At 53.9% G+C, this 21,698-nt stretch overlaps 1 protein-coding gene across 1 annotated transcript; it reads right to left on the bottom strand.

The window, feature by feature from the left end:
- Positions 1–4,941: 4,941 nt before the first annotated feature.
- STMN3 (stathmin 3) lies at positions 4,942–17,511 on the bottom strand. Its single transcript, XM_009945541.2, has 5 exons — positions 17,235–17,511; positions 7,262–7,357; positions 6,619–6,794; positions 5,741–5,932; positions 4,942–5,032 (listed from the first exon to the last, which is right to left on the bottom strand). The coding sequence occupies exons 1-5, from the start codon at positions 17,251–17,253 to the stop codon at positions 4,973–4,975; spliced, it is 543 nt and encodes a 180-aa protein (XP_009943843.1). The 5' UTR covers positions 17,254–17,511; the 3' UTR covers positions 4,942–4,972.
- Between the last annotated feature and the right edge of the window lie 4,187 nt (positions 17,512–21,698).

Raw genomic sequence — 21,698 nt, 5'->3', positions numbered from 1 at the left:
CTACTGCGCCTCGAGCAGTTCTACTACACCTTGAGCAGCTCCGCTACCTTGAGCAGCTCCGTTACACCTCAAGCAGCTCCGCTACACCTCGAGCAGCTCTACTACGCCTCAAGCAGCTCCGCTACACCTCGAGCAGCTCTACTACGCCTCCAGCAGCTCTACTATGCCTCGAGAAGCTCCGTTACACCTCAAGAAACTCTGCTACCTCGAGCAGCTCTACTGCGCCTCGAGCAGTTCTACTACACCTCGAGCAGCTCCGCTACCTTGAGCAGCTCCGCTACCTCCAGCAGCTCCGTTACACCTCGAGCAGCTCCGCTACACCTCGAGCAGCTCTGCTACCTTGAGCAGCTCCGTTACACCTCGAGCAGCTCCGCTACACCTCGAGCAGCTCTACTACGCCTCCAGCAGCTCTACTACGCCTCGAGAAGCTCCGTTACACCTCAAGTAACTCTGCTACCTCGAGCAGCTCTACTGCGCCTCGAGCAGTTCTACTACACCTCGAGCAGCTCCGCTACCTTGAGCAGCTCCGCTACCTCAAGCAGCTCCGTTACACCTCGAGCAGCTCCGCTACACCTCGAGCAGCTCTGCTACCTTGAGCAGCTCCGTTACACCTCGAGCAGCTCCGCTACACCTCGAGCAGCTCTACTATGCCTCCAGCAGCTCTACTACGCCTCGAGAAGCTCCGTTACACCTCAAGCAACTCTGCTACCTCGAGCAGCTCTACTGCGCCTCGAGCAGTTCTACTACACCTCGAGCAGCTCCGCTACACCTCGAGCAGCTCCGCTACCTCGAGCAGCTCCGTTACACCTTGAGCAGCTCCGCTCCACCTTGAGCAGCTCTGCTACCTTGAGCAGCTCCGTTACACCTCAAGCAGCTCCGCTACACCTCAAGCAGCTCTACTACGCCTCAAGCAGCTCCGTTACACCTCAAGCAGCTCTGCTACCTTGAGCAGCTCTACTGCACCTTGAGCAGTTCTACTACACCTTGAGCAGCTCCGCTACCTCAAGCAGCTCCGTTACACCTTGAGCAGCTCTGCTACACCTCGAGCAGCTCTACTACGCCTCCAGCAGCCCTACTATGCCTCGAGCAGTTCTACTACACCTCGAGCAGCTCCGTTACACCTCGAGCAGCTCCGCTACCTTGAGCAGCTCCGTTACACCTTGAGCAGCTCCGCTCCACCTCGAGCAGCTCCATTACACCTCGAGCAGCTCCGCTCCACCTCGAGCAGCTCTGCTACCTCGAGCAGCTCCATTACACCTCGAGCAGCTCCGTTACACCTCGAGCAGCTCCGCTCCACCTCGAGCAGCTCCGTTACACCTCGAGCAGCTCTGTTCCACCTCGAGCAGCTGGCCCACGGACGAGGCGCTTCCCTCGGCGCGGCGCGGCTCGGCAGCGGTTTCCTGACGTTACCGACTCGAAACTCTCCCTGCACATCTGCCGGCGCGGGAGCTGACCCTGCAGCATCGCCTTTTCCGGCCGCGTCCGCTGTCCCTCGCGGCACCGACCCGATGGAGGTGAGAAAACGGGTTCCCCAGCGCTCACACCCGCGGGAAAACCGCACGCTGGGCTGCTCTCCTGTGCATTTCCCATGGGATTTTGTGCCAGAGAAAGCTCTGGCCAGGATAAGGCCCCACCTGAGATCCAGGCTGGCTTCAGGGAGGAGGAGGAGGAGGGTGGGCGTGGGGCAGCACAGAGGACCGAGGTGGAAGATCCAGGCAGGAGCCAAGCCCGGAGGCTCAGGAGCTGTTTGGGGAGGACGGCTCTCCCCAGCACAGCCTGCCACCACCCACTCCTCCTTCCGAACCCCCCCGGCTCCTCCGGCTTCTCCCGGGGCTGCAGGGAGCAGCCCGGACCCCCTGGCGCGGGGAGCTTTGGGTGAACACGTACCCCAATGGGAGCATCACCTCTGTGCCACCCCTGCGCCCTCCCTTCTCCTCCCCGCACGAGGAGCAGCCGGGCCCCGCTCTCACCGCCCTGCCCGCAGGACTCGGCTGCCTCCAGCTCCCGACGCCGCGATTTTCCAGCCGCTCTCCGCTCCGGCATCCCACCCCGCCGGCACCCTGCCTTCACCCGGCCCAGCCTCCGACTCCCGAGCCCCCAGCAGGTCGTTTCTCTTGGTTTAAACTCCTGCTCGTGAGTACAACATTTCTGATAATAATCATCATAATCATCATAATTAGTACTAAAAACAGTATTTACAACAAGCTCCAGGTCAGAATTACACACCAAGCAAACACTCAGCACCACAGAGAGTAGGACGGGGTTAATATCTCGCAGGTACCTTCTCAGATCCCACCAACGCGGGACACAGACATTTGACAGTTTCAACCATTTCTTACACACAAACATTTCATTTAAATTACTTTTAAATTATTTTTTTTTTTAAACTTTTTAAAATTTCTGGTCACTATATGGATGAGGTGATGCTGGCGGTGATGCCGCGCTCTACACAGATGCTTACCTAAGACAGCTGCTACTATAAACTGATCATTAGCTACTGTTAAGAAATTCAACCCTCAGTTTCCTTCCCTTTTCCCTCTTTGCTCTAAATCTTATTTTCTTTGTTGTCACTGACAGCGCTGGGGCTTTCTAACAGTCCTGTCCCCCCCCCGGCCCAGGTGGAGGGGTGTGGGGGTAAGGTAGCCCTTGCTCTCGGGAGCAGAGTCCCCCAACATCAACCCGTGGCCATCAAGGGATCCCTCCCGGCTCCGGCTGGGACTTCTGGGGAGATCGGCAAAGAGCCCCGGGATTTCAGCTCCAGCAGCTGCTGCTCTTTGGCTTTCCGTGGGGTTTCTGCCACCGCCTGATGCTTGCCCCTGGCCGTGATCAATTCTTTACCTAATTAGAACACAGGGCAGGCAGAAAACTTCAGCTTCTGACAAGACTCGGTGATGATTTCTTTTTCAGAGGGGAGGAGAGGCGAGGGTTGTCGCCTCTCGTTGTTCCCCGTGCAAACCCTCAGCTGCTCTAGGTCCTGGTGGCTGCCCGGCAGCGCGGTGCAGAGCACGGTCCCGGGGAGCCCCAGCCCGGGCTGTGCCCGTGCCCCCGCCTGCACCCCCTCTGTGCTGGACTTCTTCCCCAAAGCCCACCGCAGGAGCCCCTCCTCCCACCCACAGGACGGCTCTCCGGAGGCACAGCGTGCAGAGGACAGCGCCAATTACTGCTAATTAAACATCTCAGTGCCTTGGTCACCCCTTGGGTTTCTTCTGGGCTCGGGGAGGGCAGCCAGGACGGAGGGGCTGTCGCCAGGCAGAGGGGAGCGGTGCCTGGGGGTAAAAACCCCCAGACCCAGGCACCCCGCGCCATGCCCCGACACGCTGTGCCGCTCGGTTAAAAAAAGAACCACCCAGTAATCTCCAAGCAGTGGACAGGGGGGACCTCTCGTTACCTTCTGCCTCTAATGAGAGCAGCTTCCACCATCTCCCCTGAACAACCTCGCCGCGGGACCGCGCTCCCGCTGGGCTGAGGCCCCGGCACCGTGCCCTGCCGCTTGCCCGACGGCGGCCGCTCCTGCTCTCCGGGTGTGACATCTCCACTCCATTTCTCACGGCAGAGGCAGAGCTGGGGCACGGTGAGCAGGTCCCTCGCGCTGCGCGGCGGCTGCCTGGACCTCGGCTACCCCCGTGAGCCCTGGCTCTAGAAGACTACGAAGCGCGTGGGCTTTGACAGTCACCTATTTAGATCAGATGTTATTGCCAGGCTTGCACGTCCTCTGCTCATCCCTACCTCCAGCGAGAGACAACTTTTTCTTAAAAACAGGCCCTGAAAAGCTAAAGCTAGACGAGGAATGAGCATGGGGGCATCTCTTCACCCTGACTGCAGACTTGCTCCCTGCTCAGCTCCCTCTCGTCGCTCTGGAAATCCCAGGGTGCTGCCCGCGAGCCAGAGCTCCGGGGCTCCTCCGGCGATCTCCGGTCTCGGTGTCTGCCCTGCGCTGGCACCGAAGAGTCACGTCCATCCTCGGGAAGAGGGAAGGATGGTTATTCTGTTCACTCAAAGGCGATTTCGCAGCCGTGCGCTGTCTCTGTTGGATTTGCTTTCCCACTGGAGCGCAATCTTGTGTTTTGGGAGCGCTGGAGAGCCCGCAGGCTGCGCGCCCTCTCCCCGGGCTCCCACGGAGCCGGGGACGCAGTCGCTGTCTGCGGTTCTCCCGGGCTGCTCGGCCGAGGCCCCTCGGTCCCCGCTGTCACGGCGAGAGGGCGGCTCAGCCCAGGGGCTCCTCCGGCCCGCGGCCAGCCAGGGCGTCAGGCAGTGCCTGCTGTGACGGGGACCCTCCGGGATGGGCACCCAGCACCAAGCTCTGGGTGGAGACCCTCACCTCCTCTCACGCGGGCTATCAAAGGATCACCCAGCGATGAGGACTTCGGGTCACTGCCTGCCTGGGCTGGCTCTGGGGACAGCCATGGGATGGGGGGTCTGCACGGCACGGCTCCGGAGCCATCCCTCGCTCTCGTTCCTCTCTCCTACCGCTGGCAAACTCGGGGCTGTTCCCTGTTCCACCTCGGACACAGAAATTATCACTTCCTTCCCGTTATTCTGAAACTGATATCAGGCTCAGAGCAAACATCAAGAGGAGTAAAAGCCCCGGATGAGAAATCCGTATCTCCGTGACACTGCTGGTTGAATTTATTAATATCTTAATTTTTTTTTTTTACATTAGTTTAAGAAATATTTTTTTTTTTTAAAAAAGGACAAAACCCTCCAAAGAAGCTGTCTGATTGACTGATCGATTCTCTATTTCATGTGCACTAGTTGCTATTCTGCTCAGAGGTCCCTAGGATCTGTGAATCCCCACAAGTACTGACGATTAAGGATGCAGAGAGAGAGAAGCGTGTAGCTGGGGGACGAACACCAGGGGAGGGGGGGATGGAGAACCAAATGTCGCGTCTAGACAAACAAAATCAAACGTGTTGGTTGGGCGATTGGTTGGTTTGTTAACAGGAATCAGGTGCTAGATGTGTAGAAAAGCCCTTTATCCAGAGATCTCCTCCCGCTGTTCCTTGTTCCTGCGAACTTCAGCTGCGTGCAGTTCCTGCAAAGACGGGAGAGACGACACCAGGCTAACTCTTTCTGCTCTTGCAGTCTCTATTTCCCTTCTCTCCTGCACGCAGAATTTGCACCAGGCAAAAAGAAAAAAGCGACCAGGTTCCCACGTGACAGCAGATTATGCCTGCAAGGAGCGCAGCGTCTCTCTGCGGGAGCCTGGGGCTGATGCAAACCTACAGCGAACGCGTCCACAGCTCCCCTCGTCTGCAAAGCCCTTCGGCCCCGCAGCCCCCAGAGGCGGAGTGGGCCTGATCCTGTGCCTCTGAGCTTGCACTTACCAAGATCAGCCAGGCGGTATTTTCTGTATTGACCTTGAAGGACACATCTCCCCTCCTCGTGCTGCTCCGGAGCGGAGCTGCTCCACAGCCCGCTTTCCACCAGCAACGAAACGCCCGCTCCCCTGCGCCCATCTCTCTGGGACGACCATGAGGGTGGTGAGGCCCTGGCCCAGGCTGCCCAGAGAAGCTGTGGCTGCCCCCTCCCTGGCAGTGCTCAAGGCCAGGCTGGATGGAGCTCTGAGCACCCTGGGCTGGTGGGAGATGTCCATGCTCATGGCAGGGGCGGTGGAACCAGATGATCTTTATGGTCCTTTCCAACTCAAACCATTCTCTGATTCTATGACCCCACAGGGACCAGACCCCAAACCCCACCATGGTCATCGGCACCCAGCCCTCCCGCGGGGCATCACACTCGCCTTCTCGCGGAGCCGCTCCCTCAAGGCGGCGAGATGTGCTTCACGGATCTCCCTGCTCAGCTCCATCTTGTAGTTGAGTTTCTCCTCGGCCAGGCGGCTGAAGTTGTTGTTCTCCTCCAGCGCCTTGTGCAGCACCTCCCGCTCGTGTTCCCGCTTCTCCGCCAGCTGCTTCAGCACCTGCGCCTCCTGGGTCTGCCGAGGCAAGGCATTGGGAGAGGTCTGAGGCAACCGAAGAGGCTCTTCCAGCCTTCAACTCCCCAGAGAGGCTTTCTGAGCATCTCCTTTACTCAGACCCACGGAGCCACCCTCCTCCATCCCACAACGCTCTTGCTTGGAAGACACTTTGACACCTTTTTCCTGCTCTGGGGCAATGTCTGCTGGGTCCGGTGCTCCAGGCGATGCGACGCTGTGCCCGCCGGCTCAGCAAAACCGAGGTGACATGCGTGTGGGCACAGAGTCCCCTCTCGGAGTGTCACCTCAGTCTTCGAGTTATTTCAGCTTGCTCTCCTCTCACCCACCAGGTCTGGAGTTTAAGTCTGGTGTGTGACCAACTGCTACATCTCCTGCAGCACGAGCTGGCAAGACCCAACCTCCCTGGCAGGCCGCAGGCAGGAGGTCCAGGAGGACCCCATACTGCATGGCTTTAAGAACAGGAGGATGATGATGATGATCAAGTCCCATTCCCTGCCTAAACCAGGCTGCAGCACCTCACTCCGTGACTCCCACGTCTCACCTGAAGATTTATAGTGGAATATAACGCGAAGTGTAAACCTGCTGTTCCCAGCCATTTCAGATTGCTCCTGCTAAGCCAGTTTTAGGGTTTGGTGCAATTAGTACCCGGCACAGAAAGTCAGTGCTTCTACAGGACATCTTGTTACCTTCCTCCTCTCTTCTGCAGCCTCCAGCCTCCTCTGCAGCTCCTCCAGGGACAGGTCCTTCTTCTTGGGGGGGGAGGAAAGGATCGGGCTCTCAGGAGATAAATCTGACGGGGACTTCAGGATCACTTCGAAGCTCTGGCCTGATGCCCTCTTATCCAGCTGCTTCACCTCCATATCTTTGGGGGGGGAAAGAAATGCCAGAGGCTCTGTGGACCTGTGACACTCAGGAGACCATTCACCTGCAGGCACCGAGCTCTTCACGTGGGAATTAGGGTGTTCCCATGTCCTGACCTGGGTGATGCTGTTCTATCTCCAAAATTTCCCAATTAGTGAGCAGCTTCATCCCCCCCAATCAATGCAATTAGTTCAAATTCACAACATTACTACAGAAAGTTCACGTTGCTGTTAACATCTCGTGTCTCACCCCAGTACGAAGCGGACAGCCTCTGCAAACAGTTTCTTTCTGGGAAAATGTGGGTTAGATGAGTAAAATAAACTGTGAAAGGAGACTAAACCGAGAGCCCCGGGCTGGGGCATGGGTTGCTGCTCCGGGACGGGACAGCCCCGCGCTGCCGAGCTCCGCGCTGCCCGCAGCAGCAGCGTGCAAGCGATGCCGTCGCCGCCGCGGGAGCTGGGTACCTACCTCCGTACTGGTAGATGGTGTTCGGGTGGGGCTGGGTGTGGAAACAGGAACAGATGAGGGAGAGCAGAGACAGCTCCTTCATTTTCTCCTTGTAGGCTGAAAAATAAGAAGCAGCAATGAGAAGAGAATCTAACAGCAATGGCAGCTCTCTTGCATGGAGAAAAGCAGCAAGTAGACACAAGGAAATGCATTTGCAACTACCAGACTCCACGGAGGCTTTTCCAGGCCACCACAGCTTGCCAGAAGGTCCCCGAGGAGCATCTGTTCTCGAGCAGACTCCATTAGCTGCCGGTGCAGCGAGTGTCACGGGCAGACAGACAGTGGGAATTTACCACACCCAGAGGCGTGAGTTTCTGGGCAGGATTTTCCCTCCAAAGGAGCAAAACGCTGCAGCCCGTGTGTTTAACAACGTCAGGGCAGCTGCCCAGACCCTTTCCCACTCCACTTCCAGCCTCCGAGGTAAAATGACGCCCATCCACAGCAGGAAACATCGCTCAACCCCTGGCAAGTTCCTGACACTTCACAATTCAACATTTCTGGCATCAGGGTGAAGAGGCAAGATGCAGTCAGCTACGTGGAGAGCAGAGGGACATTTGAGCGAAGACACGGTTCAGGGGTGCTGCTAACGGGGGGAAGTGCTGCAACCCGACTTCCCGAGGTAGCTACTTCCCCGCAGAAGCAGCTTTGGGAGGCTGTAAGTGGATTCTGTCACCACCTTGGCCCACCCAGGCAGAGGTTGCTACCGGTCTGCCATCACAGTAAATGCTGTCCCCTGCAAAGGACAGGGAAATACAGAATTCCTTCGAGCTCTGCTGCTGCGAGCCCCCCGGTTTGCTCAGTGTTCCTGTGACGGGAGGACACATCGCAGCATCCTCAGCCATCACCAGCGCACGGGGCACTGCCCGAATGGCAGCAGCACCCACAGCTTGCAGTGGGTCTGTTTCTGGGGCAGTTGTCACCTATATTTTTGGAGTTTAGCACATTTAAGACAGCGAACTGTTAGCACACGCTTGACAAAGAACCTCAGAATAGAAGAGGGACCTGAAAACAGAGAGGTGCTCTGTCAGGCTGTCGGGTTCTTCATCACGTCAGTGTAACCCTCGCAGCATGGCTGCTATGTCGCAGGTCAGCAGCTGACGGCTCTGCGGTGGGTGCTGCTGTCTCACAGATGCTACCAGGCTCTGCCCTGGAGTGGCTGCTCACGGGACACCCAGGCACACAGGGACAGAGTCGTCATGGCTGCGTGTCCTGCCAAACCTGCCCTGAGCCTCCCCGTGCTGCCCGTCCTCCTGCCTCCACCACAGGGCACAGCCATTCTGGTGCCCAGCCTTGGCTCTGCCTCTGGATTTCCCACATGTCCTTGTGCTTCTGGTCTTGGTCTCCCTTACTGAGCTCCTGTTCCGATCTCCAGCCAGAGGGGAATCTGCAACCTGGCTGCCAAAGCCACCTTCATAGCAAGACTCTCCACCAGGCCAGGAAAGGGAAATCTCCAGAACTTTGTGATATGCAGAGCCATTAGACGCCAAACAATTTTGAAAAAAGTGTCACCCCGTGTACCGCACGCCCTCAGGAACACCTTTCAGATCTTCTCCTCTGCCTTCCCGCAGCTACTCGGGTGGGAAAACAGTGGTTTCATCTGCCTACTTCACACTTGCACTTATTTTTCCTCCTAGGTACAGAACTTCATCCTAATTAACACCCTCCTTCTGCTAACCCACAGTCCCCAAAGCTCAGATCTTTATTGAACATTTTCCAGTTTGCTCCACATTCTGATTTTAATACCCTGCCCAGTCTTGCTGTCAAATGTAAACCAGATAGGAACAGTTTACCTCAGCAGTGCCAGCCACAGAGCAGAGCATCTTTGATTTTGTTCTTAATGAAAAAAGTCTTTGGAAAGCCTCTCAGAGTGCCGTATCGTGCCAGAAGTCACGGCGTGCAGCAGTGAGCTAATGCATCTCATAATGTGCCGCCCGGAGCCCAGAGGAGGGCCCGCTGGGCTAAATGAGAGCCATTATCATTTAATAGAAACAAACCACGCACCGAGGTCTTTGCTCTACCATTATCTCCAGTCCTGGGTGAAACCAAGACATTAAGCAGATGTGCCACATCCCTGACCCACTCGTTTAGTTGTCTCCTAGCACTTGTTACAGAGCACAGTGCTTTGTGTTTCATTATTTGAACCTCAGCAGGTCTCCCCAGTACCAGTTTCATGGTCCTCTGCGTAGACGAGTGTATGCTGCAGTCCCTGCCTTTCAAGAGGTCTGTCATAGGGATTTCTGCAGCTGCCTCCATTCCATCGGGATCTTCCCTGCCCCACTTTCCCTTCTGTAGAGCAAACTGACCGTCCCTCTCCGTCAATTAAAATGAAAAGGAGCGAGAGGACAAAAGGACACCGCTTCACTGGGCTGCGGCAGGGCTTTAATGAGCGATGGAAGTGCTGTGCCTCCTTCTCCGGCACTGGAGCCTGCAGCTGCACCCCGGCGCCAGCCACCAGATGCCATCAGCAGCATGTGGGCACACGGGGTGGGGGAGCGGGGCTGGGCGCTGCCGGGGCCCCGGAGACCGGCAGGAAAGAGCCCGGAGACCCCCGACCAGCCGGGCAGCCCTCACGGCCGCGGAAACCCACTCCAGCCTCCCGCTGCCGGTGGGGGAGACGGGGAAAGCAGTGGGAGCGGCGGCAGCGGGTCGAGACCCCCGGCCAGTCCTGGGGAGATCCACTCAGCCCCCGAGCTGCCCCTCCGGCCCCACCACCCCGGGGGGTCCCCCAGCCCTGGAGCCACCCCTTCGGCCTCACCGCCCCAGGCACCCCCGACCCTGGAGCTGCCCCTTCGGCCCCACCGCCCCGGGGACACCTGGTGTGGAGCTGCCCCTCCCGTCCCACCGCCCCGGGGGGTCCCCCGACCCTGGAGCTGCCTCTTCGGCCCCACCACCCCGGGGACACCTGGTGTGGAGCTGCCCCTTCGGCCCCACCGCCCCGGGGGGTCCCCCAGCCCTGGAGCTGCCCCTCCGGCCCCACCTCCCCGGGGAACCCCGGCCCTGGAGCTGCCCCTCCGGCCCCACCGCCCCGGGGACCCCCGGCTCTGAAGCTGCCCCTCCCGTCCCACCGTCCCGGTGGGACCCCGGCCCTGGAGCTGCCCCTTGGCCCCACCGCCCCGGGGACCCCCGGCCTGGAGCTGCCCCTCCGGCCCCACCGCCCCGGGGACCCCCAGCCCTGGAGCTGTCCCTTCAGCACCACCCCCGGTGGGACCCCGGAGCTGTCCCTTCAGCACCACCTCCCCGGGGACCCCCCAAGCTGCACCAAGGCCGGGGGCTTCAGCATGAAGAGGGGGAAGGTTCGAGCCCTGAAGAAATCACCCTGGATCCACACCCCGAGAAATAACTGGACCCCTGAAAGCCCCCTGGCCTCTGGTCAGCGGTTACACCCGTGGGACGCAGAAGCATCCACAGTGATGCCCTTGTCCTCACATGCTTTCGATCTGACATGTTCCGTGACAAAAAACAGGGGATACGCGTGTCCAATGCACCGTTTGTAGGCTAAAATAAGAAAAGGCATCCTGTGAGGAGAGGCAGATCCTCCGAGTCGGTAAATAAACGAAGAAACATAACCTCTGGGTCACCATTTAGGAGACTGTGCCAACAAAGATCAAACCCAAGATCGGCTGAAGCAAGACTGCATCTCAACCACAGCTGCATCAGAAAGGGCACGCTTAAAACCCCCAAGAGTGAAAGATCAGCACTGCAAACCTCAGCACTAAATCGTATTTTGGAAGTACTCGCTCTCACATTTGCCAATAACTATACGGTTTGAGGACATATTTATGCCAGCAGACAAAACCCTAGGACAAACTCCTAGACAAAAGCCCCAAATCCAGTAAACAAAATCCATATTTATGCCAGTAGACAAAATCCAAGGTAAGATAGCTGGCTGCCTAGAATATGACATGGCCAACAAGTCCCTTCCAGGAAAGACTGTACGTCTTCCAGTGCACAAATGTACATATTTTAAGAACAATTGGACAGGAAATGGTGGACTTTTAATTTAAGCATCTATTTGCACCTTTTACTTCTGCCAAGTTAGTAAAAATAAATTCAGCTTCCACTGAGCAAATGTCGTAGATGTGTATAAATTCGTACGGCTACCTGACTCAGTTCCCAGGGGACTTCATGCCAAAGCACCCTCAGAGGTGCAACAAGAGCTTGGTCTCACTGACGGGCAGAGGATTAGGACAGGCTGCTCACTCAGGTATGAATTACTGATATTTTACATTTCTTTTTAGGCAAACACTGCAAGGGAAGGAGCAGTAGCAAGTTCATTCACTTTGGCGTGGTCTTCATCACTATGTCGCAACACTTCGGCGCTTTCATATCAGAATTGGGGTGAAACATTGCAAATAGCTGAGTGGTGTAAATTCAGAAGTGAATAAACTGTAGAAGGTGTAGAAAGCATATCAGAGTCCCACCCCGGGAAGTGGGGTAAGCTTGTATTTTGTTGGCTTCGTGGGACTCTGGGCAGTGATGAAGCTACAATCCTATCTAAAAAGGTGCAGTCAGTTCCTCCACATTTCTGAATCTGACCTTTAACAGCACAGTCGGATCCTGCTCTGTTTATGTTCCATTGCACACCCCATGCCACAATTAATAGTTATTGAATTTTTTTCATCTAACTTTTCTCTGCACTGTATATATTACGTGGGCAAAATTACTTTCTCCCAGTTGCAAGGAGAAGAAGTGAGATCGCCTGGGCCTTCACCAAGCCATCACGAGGGTGAGGGGGCTCTTGGCTTGCTTTCTCCCCAGCGACTCGTTGCCCGTGCTCCCTCTAGTGCTGTGCAGCACAGCCTGTGTTTCCACTCCCCAGCTGCTTCGCCCGAGCGCTGTACACTGCATTTATCCATGTCAAGTGTTTATCTCCGAGTCAACCCCCGGAGACACCATCCAGCTGCTCCCCGGCGTCTGCGGTGCAGGAGATGGAGGAACGGCTGGGAATGGTGCAGCGCACGAGCAACAGGAACCTCTTCCCGCTCATGATGTGCCTGCCCAGCGGGGCTCACCACTATTATTCATTAAAAAGTTCTGTTCTCTGCTTCCTTACCAGATAAAATTAAACCGCAGACCTTTTGAGCAGCTTGTCTTTTTGTTCGGTGTTTAATGACATCCAGCAAACCAGAGTGAGGCCATTCAGGCACAACACCGATACAGAGTCACTCGTAATGAACCAGAGGCACAGCAAGACTAATTTATGTGAATTCAGGCAATTTAAATGGATGAGACTGGATGTGCTATGTCTGATAGCAAGGTCAAAGGAAGGTTATTATGAAAAAAAATAATTTGGTTTGCAAAGATAACTTTGGAGAAGTAAAAATTGCTTCCATGAAGAATATTTCATCATGAAAAAATGAGAACTGTCCAATTATAGATGTAGTTAAAGCACAAACAGAAGGTAGAGAAGCCAGAGAGACAAGGAACCGAGTCCTTCAGCACAAAGACTGCAATGCCACACATAGAACAAAAGCAACCACAGTCCTTCATAAGCCTTGAGAGTACAACACTCTGTAGACATTCTCACCTGCTATGAATATTATCATAAAAATAATGGCCAGACCTTCACTCCAGCCTAACTCACATCTTCTTGTTCCCCAGCTTCCAAAAAGAGGTCAGCAGGAGAGCTCACACAACCAGCAAACACTGGCTTCAGACCAGCGGTTGTACCCCGCGCTGATGCCGTACACCATCTCAGCTGCCCACTGTGAGGTTTGAGGCCCAGAAGTTACTGCGGGTTCATGTGGAGTCATCCATGAGAACAGGCAGACGTGAGGGTTACTCTGCCTTCTGTTGGACATCTGCTAAACTATCACCCAGGAACGCTTTCCAATCACCGGGTGCCTTCCCCCCAGGTTTCATTTGCAGCTCATGAACGCCACGTCAACCCCTGTTATGCACAGCCAACGGATCAGCAAATCACTCGAGCTGCAGTGCTGAACGCCTGGGCTGCCCTCAGGGAAATAACCAGGGAAATGTCCTCTTCTGCGGGCTCAGCGAGAGGGAAAGGCCCAAGCTGTGCAGCAGAGAGCCGGCAGCCCGGGCTGGGCGGGTGACTGGCTGTCGGGAAGGAGAGAAGCATGGCCTGGGTTGCTTGATAAAGCAGAGGAAGGAGCCAAATGGAGGCACCTGTCCCAGAGGCTTTGGGGAGTTGGGGCAAACACAGGTTCAGACGGTCAGGTCTGGGTGAGACAAAGAGCTACAAAGGAGCTGGTCCCCAGGCAGCAGTTGAGCAGACAAAGAGAGGAGTCCAGTGCCATGATGTGCCAGGTACAGGCAAGCTGTGTGACCACAGACAGTCATTTGGTCTCTTTGGCTCTTGGATTCCTTTCCATTAACTGATGATTATCATACTTGCCCCTTATACAGTGGTGTTGTTTGGATAAACGCACTCAGAGAATGTAAGATTCTCTAGTACGGCACTAAACGTGCAGAGGTGCCTTGAAAGAATAAAAGGATTGTTTGGAAATATGCTGAGCAGCTCTTCACCCGTTGGGATGTGCCAAAGTGCTACAACACACGCACATGGCCTTTGGTTGCTCTCTAGCTCAATTGCATTTGTAATTTCACAGGCAAAAATTTGACCATCGGTTCAACTCCCCTCTAGACAGGAGAAAAATGTAAGCTCACACCTGGGAGAATCAAGCCCACATCAGTAGGGCAGCTGGGAGGGACTGGGCAGGCATCTTTCTGCCAGTTAATTTAGGACTATAGAAGTTTTGGTGAGCTTCAGGTCCCTCCAAGTATTTTCATCAAGAATCCTCAGCCCTGTTCACCCTAAGAAAGCTTGAAGTTGCAACCCAGCCTCCCGCCCACACCGCTGTCCCAAAGGCCTCATCCGCAGCCTTCCAGCTGCCACATCAGAGCACCACATCTCAGCTTCTCCTTCGCAGGAGGAGCATCTGTTCATCTGACAAAACAACGCATTCACCAGATCCGAACCACCACTGATAGGCTCCAAGAAAGGGCTCTTTTCAGATATCTAAAGGATCCTCATAGAGTCTACATGGTGCCATCAAAGAAGATATGATTTATATTTTAGAAAGAACAAATATTTTCCAAGGATTTAGATCCCTCATTTGGATACAGTGGGTAAAAAAAAAGAAAAACCTACAAAATTTTCTTTTGGCTTGTAAAACTGAAGTCCCAATACAATTACCATAAATTTCTAAGGCCATACAGACTCCATCAGCACCTGAAGAAAAAGAAAATAGTGCTTTCTTGAGAACAGAGAGAGATGGAGATCTTGATAGAAAGGACTCTGACTCTCCAGCATGGGCAGTAGAAGTGTCAGGATGGGACAATACCATATGGTGTCCACCAGTACCTCCAGAAAAGGGATTAAGGGGATAACCCAGACCTACATAAAGTCACACTGCTCTGAAATTTTGGTGTAGGAGGGGAACAACCTCGGGATCTGTCAAGGCACATTCACCATGCCCAGTCATGAGGCCGGGAATGACAAGCTGGTGTTTCCTCTTGGCTCCACCTTCTCAGACAGGTGAACGACGGAGAAAAGCCCATCAGGCTGTCACCTTACTGCATCATTTCATAATCTCATCTCTCTTTATTCAACCCAGATGCCTACAAATGGCAGGGAAAGTCGTACAGTCGTGCAGAGTCCAGCCCGACACCTCTCCTGCGGTCCACCAAAGCACAAAGCTCGGTGCAGATGCTGGGGGGAGGAGGTGCGAGGGCTCTGCCCCTGCAAGATCTGCCCGGCGGCATGGCCAGCACCGCAGCTGAGCCTGCACTGAGCATGTGCCGCCGCGTCCTCTGCTCTAGCACCGAACACGACCGACACCGCGGCCAGGAGAAAACGCCTGAGGTGGCGGGGAGAAAAGAGAGAGGGCTGCTGGGCTCGGGGGGAAGCAAACTCCCTTTCTTTTCATCCCCGGCATTTGTTTGTGTGTTTAAACCCCCCCCCCTGAAAATCTCCCCAAGGGGGATAAACCCCCAGACATCAGCTGCAGGCAATTGCAGCTGCTCTCCCTTCAGCAAGGATTTGCTTTTGCTGCAGATAAAGCAGAAAATAATGAAGAAAGCGAACAAGACTGTTTCCTTAATTTAAGGATTTGCTTGCCTTTTCGCCTGCCGTTCCAGGCTATTCTCCTTTCCTGCTATAGGTGCTATAGGCGACGGGGAGCTGCTCCCTGCAAAGGCAGCTGGGCGAGGCTCAGCCCCACTCCCTTCCTCAGCAAACATTTCCCTATTCTCTTTCCTCCTGCCACAGCACCGGTTTCCCATGACTTTCTACTCCTTGAAATTGTTTCTCTACTCGACCTGAGCCCCGAGGAAGCGCAGTTTATCTAAAGCACACGCTTATTCACGATCCTAAGTCTCCTTTGGCAGTAAAACTGCATCGTCGGGAAGCAGAAACATGCCATCAGCGTGGGGTGGGTTGGGAGGGTGAGAATGCACCAAACGGAAAATGCATGTTACGCCTATGCGTGTTTCAGCCGCCGCCTCGTCCATCTCAAGTTCGATGCAACCTTGGGTGAGATGGCTGGTAAGCCCGAGCCGTCCCTCCCACCCCCCCTCTGCTCTGTCGGGGAGGAAGGCAGATGGGTGGCACCTCCCGAGCGTGCGCTGCCGCACACGGTCGTTGAGACAGGGATACTCACAGAAATACATACAATAGCTGGGGATTTTCTACCATAGAGACACAATTTTTCAATGCTGCTTTACCATCTTTAATTGCATGCAAAGCCCACTCGGGATCAGCTGCACCCTTACACCCCCACCCCCCCCGTCACCCCACCCCTGCTGTCTCTCTGTCCCTCTCTCCTCTGCCTTTCCTGGTCTTTTAGAAGGAGAAAGGAATAGAAAACACGCAGCAGGAGACAGGGGCAAAGGCCAGTGGAAGAAGCAAGGAGTGTTGCCTGGTCTCCTTCTGGCTGGTTCCCTGTGGGGGGGGCACAAAGCACTGCCTGCTTTTCCTTTTTGTCTGCTGTTCCCGTTCAGCCCTGCATCCTCCAGGATTTAGCTCCCCCCACCCAAGCCCCTCTTTATGCACTGCAGAACTGCAAGAGAAAACTTGTTTTTTTTTCAGGGAAAAAGACCCTCTAAACACGCCCACTGTTCATTGTACCATTTCAGGCTTTTCTTCTCCTTCACCCGCGTTTCAGCCACCCGAATCCCTCCTCCCCAGTTAAACGGGGCAAGGCACCTCTTTCGGAAACAGCTGGACCGAAGAGGCACAGGACCCTCGGGGCAGACTGCCGCCCTGCAGCCGAGCCCAGCGCCGGGCTCCCGGGCAGCCGCCCTGTGATGCCCGATTGCTGCAGGAGGGAGGAAGGGCTTCCCTTGCAGCATTTGCTCTCACCCAACGCCATCAGAGGACCGCTCCCCTCAGCATCTGCTAAGGAAGCAATGCGAGCTGCGGAAGAAATCTAGGGATGGGAAGCCCTGAGAACACGCAGAAACCCACCCAGGTTTTTCTGCCTGGGTCTGGGGGGATTTTCTAGGTTACCATCAGTCTCTTGCCCGTGTCATTAAGGCAATACCTGATCTTCACGAAACAAAATGTAATTGCCGATTTCTCTGCATCCAGCTACAAAGCCTGCAGATTTTTTCTTAGGGAAAAAAAAAAAGCGCTGTATCATGTTACAAAAATAATAATTAATTGGCAGGCAGCAGCATCTTCGTATGGCACAATGTAACGCCAGCAATATTTTAAATTGGCAAGATTAGCACATGTGTATTCATATTAAAATAAAAAGCCCACCTGCTGTCTTGCATCAGAGGGGTGTGTGCACGGGGGAGGAAGGGGAACAATGCTGCCACACCAGCTGCCTCCTCATCAGAGAACCCCCCCGAAACCCACGCAAAAAAAAAGAAAATCCTCAGAATAATGATTAAAAAAATAAAACCTGATGGTTCATTGATGGCAAACCCCACTTTCCCCCCCCCTGCTAAAAGCTGCCTGTCCTACCTGAGACGGTGCTGGCCATGCTGCTGCGGCGGGAGCGGAGCGGGTGCTGGGTGCTGCGGGAGCGCAGGGAGCTGCGGAGGTGCTGCAATGCTGCGGGGAGGGAGGACTGACTCAGCTGGAGGGGGCTGCAGCCATCCGCGGCGGGGAGAGGCTGGAGAGCCCAGAGAAAGGGAAGGGGTGGAAAGAAAAAGAAGGGTCACTAGTTCAGAATATTAATCAGCGTATCAGGCCTCCTTTCCTGGGTGGTTTTGACGGCAGATCCCTCCCAGGCAAGACTGCCTGCCAGAAACACAGACCCACGGCGGGGGGGGCGAGGAGACACACCCAGCCTGGCTCTGGCAAAAGATGGTTTTTCCTCCTCTTCCTCCCTTTCTTGTCTGCTCTAGATGGGCTGAACTGCTTTTGCCATTGCTGAAAGCAGAAATAAGCAAATTCATTGATTTTTTGTTTTTTTTTTAAACTTTCCATTCCAAGGCAGCGCCCACCCGCAGGGCCAGGTCTGGGGTCCGGCTTAGCTCGGCTGAGGTGTAAAAACCCAAACCCCAGACCTTCCCGCAGCTGCAGGCAGACAGCGAAGGCAGGAGGTGTCCCAGACAGGCTCAGCATTTCTAGGCGTGGGGGTTTTTTGCCCCAGCACTGGGGCACAAAAGGGGCTGCGGTTGCAGGGGAAATTGCTGCAGCAGGAGACGAAGGGCAGAACGGAGCCTTCGGATTTCAGTGGGACTTCTCTGGGTTTCTCCCCCCGCCCCAGGCATCACGACCTCTTTTCTTTTCCTTTTCTGCTCAGTTTTCTGTCATTCCTATCATTTCCATTTGTGGCTGTTGCTAGGGGCCAGTGCATCTGTGCTTTTCGAGTATCACACACACATTTGGGGCCGAGGAACCCCCCCAGTGCCCATCGCCAGCTGCAGCCATCAAGCACGGCCGCCCAAACCCCACCCCAGGGCCTGCAGCTGCGATCCTGTGTGAGCCCGTCCGATCTCCCCAGCCTCGGGGCCCCTCGTGCCAGACGTTCTCCTGCCAGCTGCACATCCCCTCTGGCTGAAAACCCCCCACATCCCCCAGCACGCTGCAATGCAGACACTCCCAAACCATCCCAGCAGCTGCAGGGAACCACAGGCTGTTCGAGCGCTGCCGGCGCTCCGGCTTGGCCAGGGGCAGAACCCACAGGCAGCGCCTACTGAATTCAGTTAAGAAGACAGAGATTTCCCTTTTTTCCTAATTTTTTCCCCAATCTCCAAGTGTCCTAGTCCCTCAACACTGTATGTAAAGAGAAAAAAAATATTCTAGAAAATAACTCTGACTCAGAGTAATATTAACACTATCCACAAATTTTGAATGTGTTTGGAACAGGAGCTTTTTTATTATGGTTAACTGCTCCCTGTTCTGTCCCAGGCTTGTTTTGTAGTTGCAACCCCCTCTACTTTCTCCTTGGGTTGAATCTCCACGACTTTTTAGGTTCTCTTGAAGCCAGCAGGCTGAACTGTAGGTGTTTCAGAAACACGCCGCCCATTAACAGATGAAGGCACCCGAGTGCTGGAATAATTTCCCCTCTCTGTTCAGGATAAGCTTGGGCTTTGACTTACTCAGCAGACCTGAGAGGGTCTGTCCACCTCTCACAATATTCTGGAGCTTCCAGGCAGAAATCCGGTATGCTTTTTATTCCTTTTATTTAGAAAACAGTACAGAATGCTTCCAAGGTGCCACGGCACGTGTCCCAGTGCAATACGCTGTGTGAGAAATGGAGAGCAATGATTTATGTGGCGACGCTGCACACCATACGCTGTAGCTCCAGTATTGTTCACACTTTCTAGATAACCTGTCCCATAAGTAACACTCATGCAGATAATTCTGGATCTGTCTGTAATGCTGGGCGTTAAACCTTCCTTATTTTATACATAACTACCTTTTCAAGTTCTCCTTGATTTTCACCAGGGAGCACCAGAAGGCACTGGGGATTTTTTTCCAAGATGGGGGATTAGGGAAAATTGTGGAGTATTTGGCTAATGTGTCCTGTGCCTTCATCACTCATGACACCTGACCAGGCAGATTTTGATGGAGAAACAGCAAAGAAGTTGGGTTTGTAGCATGCACTTCTCTGACTACTTCATTGCAGATGTTTTCAACCTTTTTAACAAATATTCCTAGAGGTCTTTCGATACAGGAAGGATTTCTTCCAATAACTTGTACTTTCAACAATGCTGAAGACAAAAGAAAAACCCCCAACCTGACAGAAAATATTCTCCCTCCAACACATCCCAAGCCAGGGCCCCATAACAATCCTGTTTCGTGACAGGGAACATTCACCCAGGGCAGCTCACAGAGGAAGAAGGTGGGGTTGTCACCACACGGTCACAAGCCTGGCACACCTTTTATCACTGTTTGTGGCTGCAAGCCTGGCAGAAGCACGGCTTGCAAGAAGAAATACATGGGAAACCATTTCACCCAGTGACTAATGAAATAGCATTGAAAGATGAACGTGCTCTGGTCTGAAAGGAGGAGCATGCGCTGTGGTACGGGAGGCTCTGCCTCGTGGTACCCAGCCAATAGCATCGGCCTGAGACCTCCCAGTACCACTTGCAGTCTCCAGCTGGGAGAAGCTTCCTTTGTTGGCATGAAATAATAGTAATAAAAACTCCACATAAGGCAGCAGTCAACCCCTGAAATTGTAAAATAAGACAAGAGAAGGGAGAAAAAGAATTGCGGGAGAGAAACCAGTGACGGCAACATCAGCACTAACCCAGGGAAGCATTTCCCTCAAGGCAAGCGAAACGAGGGTTATTCTGGTGTCTCCTCTTCAGTATCACCACTTGAGAAAGGAGGCCATGCGGTACGAAGGATCTGCACCAGGCAGAAGGAGAGCTGTACTAATTCAGCCACGTAGAGGTGTAAAGGAAGCTGGGAATTCAGGTCACCCGAGGGTCTGCTCAGCTACAACGGGCACTGCGCGTACGTAGGGTTAGCAGTGCCAAGCCAGACGACTGAGCAACCACAAATGGTAAAGAGCAGCAAATGTTGAACACATGAAGCCGTGAACTCTGCTCTAGTGGTTCCCTTATGGCCTCCACCAAATCACTAACCCCATCTGCTTCAGTTTCTTCTTCTGTAAAACAGCTCCTTACTCGCCTTCCTAATAACAGGATGATTAGGATTAAAATTGGACTGTCAAAGAGGAAAGCAGTTTTATTTCCCAACAGTAAAGAGACAGAAAGGTTCTGGATTATCTGGATTCAAAGGAATCAAATAATTTTGTGGTCAAACAAAAGTTTTAGACTGTTGCTATGGGAACCACCACATCTCCTCAGAAAGACGACGAACGGCAACTTAATCCTCACCCATCTGAAAGGGGAAAAATCACCCTCATGCGAACTGCGGGCGTTTCACAGCCAGTCCTTGCTGCTCTTCAAACTCTTATGTCCTGTTCCTCAAGATTCTTGCTTGTCTGGGAGGAGAAATCCTGCCTAGGTGGCCTCTGAATGACAATGATTATTCGCTTTGCGTTTCTGCACCGTGCAAGCGGTCTGCTTGCCGGGTTCTCTGCAGTTCGGTTCAGCCCCTTACACACCCACTTCCCCACAGAGTTTAAGGATCATCATTTCCAAGGGTTTGCTTTTGTACACATTTTTTTCCCTGCAGGCACCACTTCCAATGACAAATAGCTCATCCAAGATCTTCACCACCCACTAACAAGCAAGCAGCGGAGATGTCCTGGTTCCTGCTGCCTGCGTAGCACACAGAGCCCGTTATGGGGGTAGGGACTGGACTCTGTGCTGCTCTGGCCGGTTTTTTTAAACCTCTCCTCTTCTCCTTCTTCCTCCCTCTCCGATCTCTTGCCTTATAAGAGGTCAGGGCTTATCCCACGGAGCCAGACACCAGAATGACATTCCAACTGTAAGACCAGCACCTCTATTTACCACGTCTGTATCCCGACATAAACAGATGCTGTAACTTCACTGAACCTTCACAATTCTTTTGCAGTCTTAGTAAGAAATAATTTTTTCTCTTTAAACTTACAAAACGTTGTTTTTTCTGTGCTCAGTTTTTAGAAGAAACTGGCACAGCAATGCTGAAGGCAGACTCGCCAACGCTGGCGCTGCAGCCTTGGTCAAGTGAGGTGAGTGGTGCAGAGGACCAGCCCTCCAGAAGGACACAGCACTCAGCCGGTGCTGACTCACGTTTGCCGCCGGGCACCGGCACAGCTGCTGACTCACACTCCTTTTTGGGTTCGGTAACCTTCCAGCTTTTCTTTCTCAGAAGGGAACACAGCTTCAATCAACATCACTTAAATAACTTAAAATAATCTGACTGGATATGCTATTGATACTACTCCTCAATGTAGGAAAGATCTATTTACAGGACATCATAATGACACAGCATTCCATATATTTACGAGGAGTTTCAAATCTTTATTCTCCATTATATATCAAACCTGTATTCTCCATTATATATCACCTTATCCCACAC

This window comes from Opisthocomus hoazin, chromosome 18 (genome assembly GCF_030867145.1).
Source record: "Opisthocomus hoazin isolate bOpiHoa1 chromosome 18, bOpiHoa1.hap1, whole genome shotgun sequence".
Taxonomy (NCBI): Eukaryota; Metazoa; Chordata; class Aves; order Opisthocomiformes; family Opisthocomidae; genus Opisthocomus; species Opisthocomus hoazin.
The sequence above is the reverse complement of the archived record's forward strand: the minus strand, read 5'-3'. Positions and strand labels throughout refer to the sequence as shown.

Coding starts and splice junctions, on each gene's coding strand:
- STMN3 (XM_009945541.2), bottom strand. Junction 5,933..6,618: donor CTGCAGAAGAGAGGAGGAAG/GTAACAAGATGT, acceptor TTGCCTCGGCAG/ACCCAGGAGGCGCAGGTGCT. Junction 5,033..5,740: donor GGGAGCGGCTCCGCGAGAAG/GCGAGTGTGATG, acceptor CCGTCTTTGCAG/GAACTGCACGCAGCTGAAGT.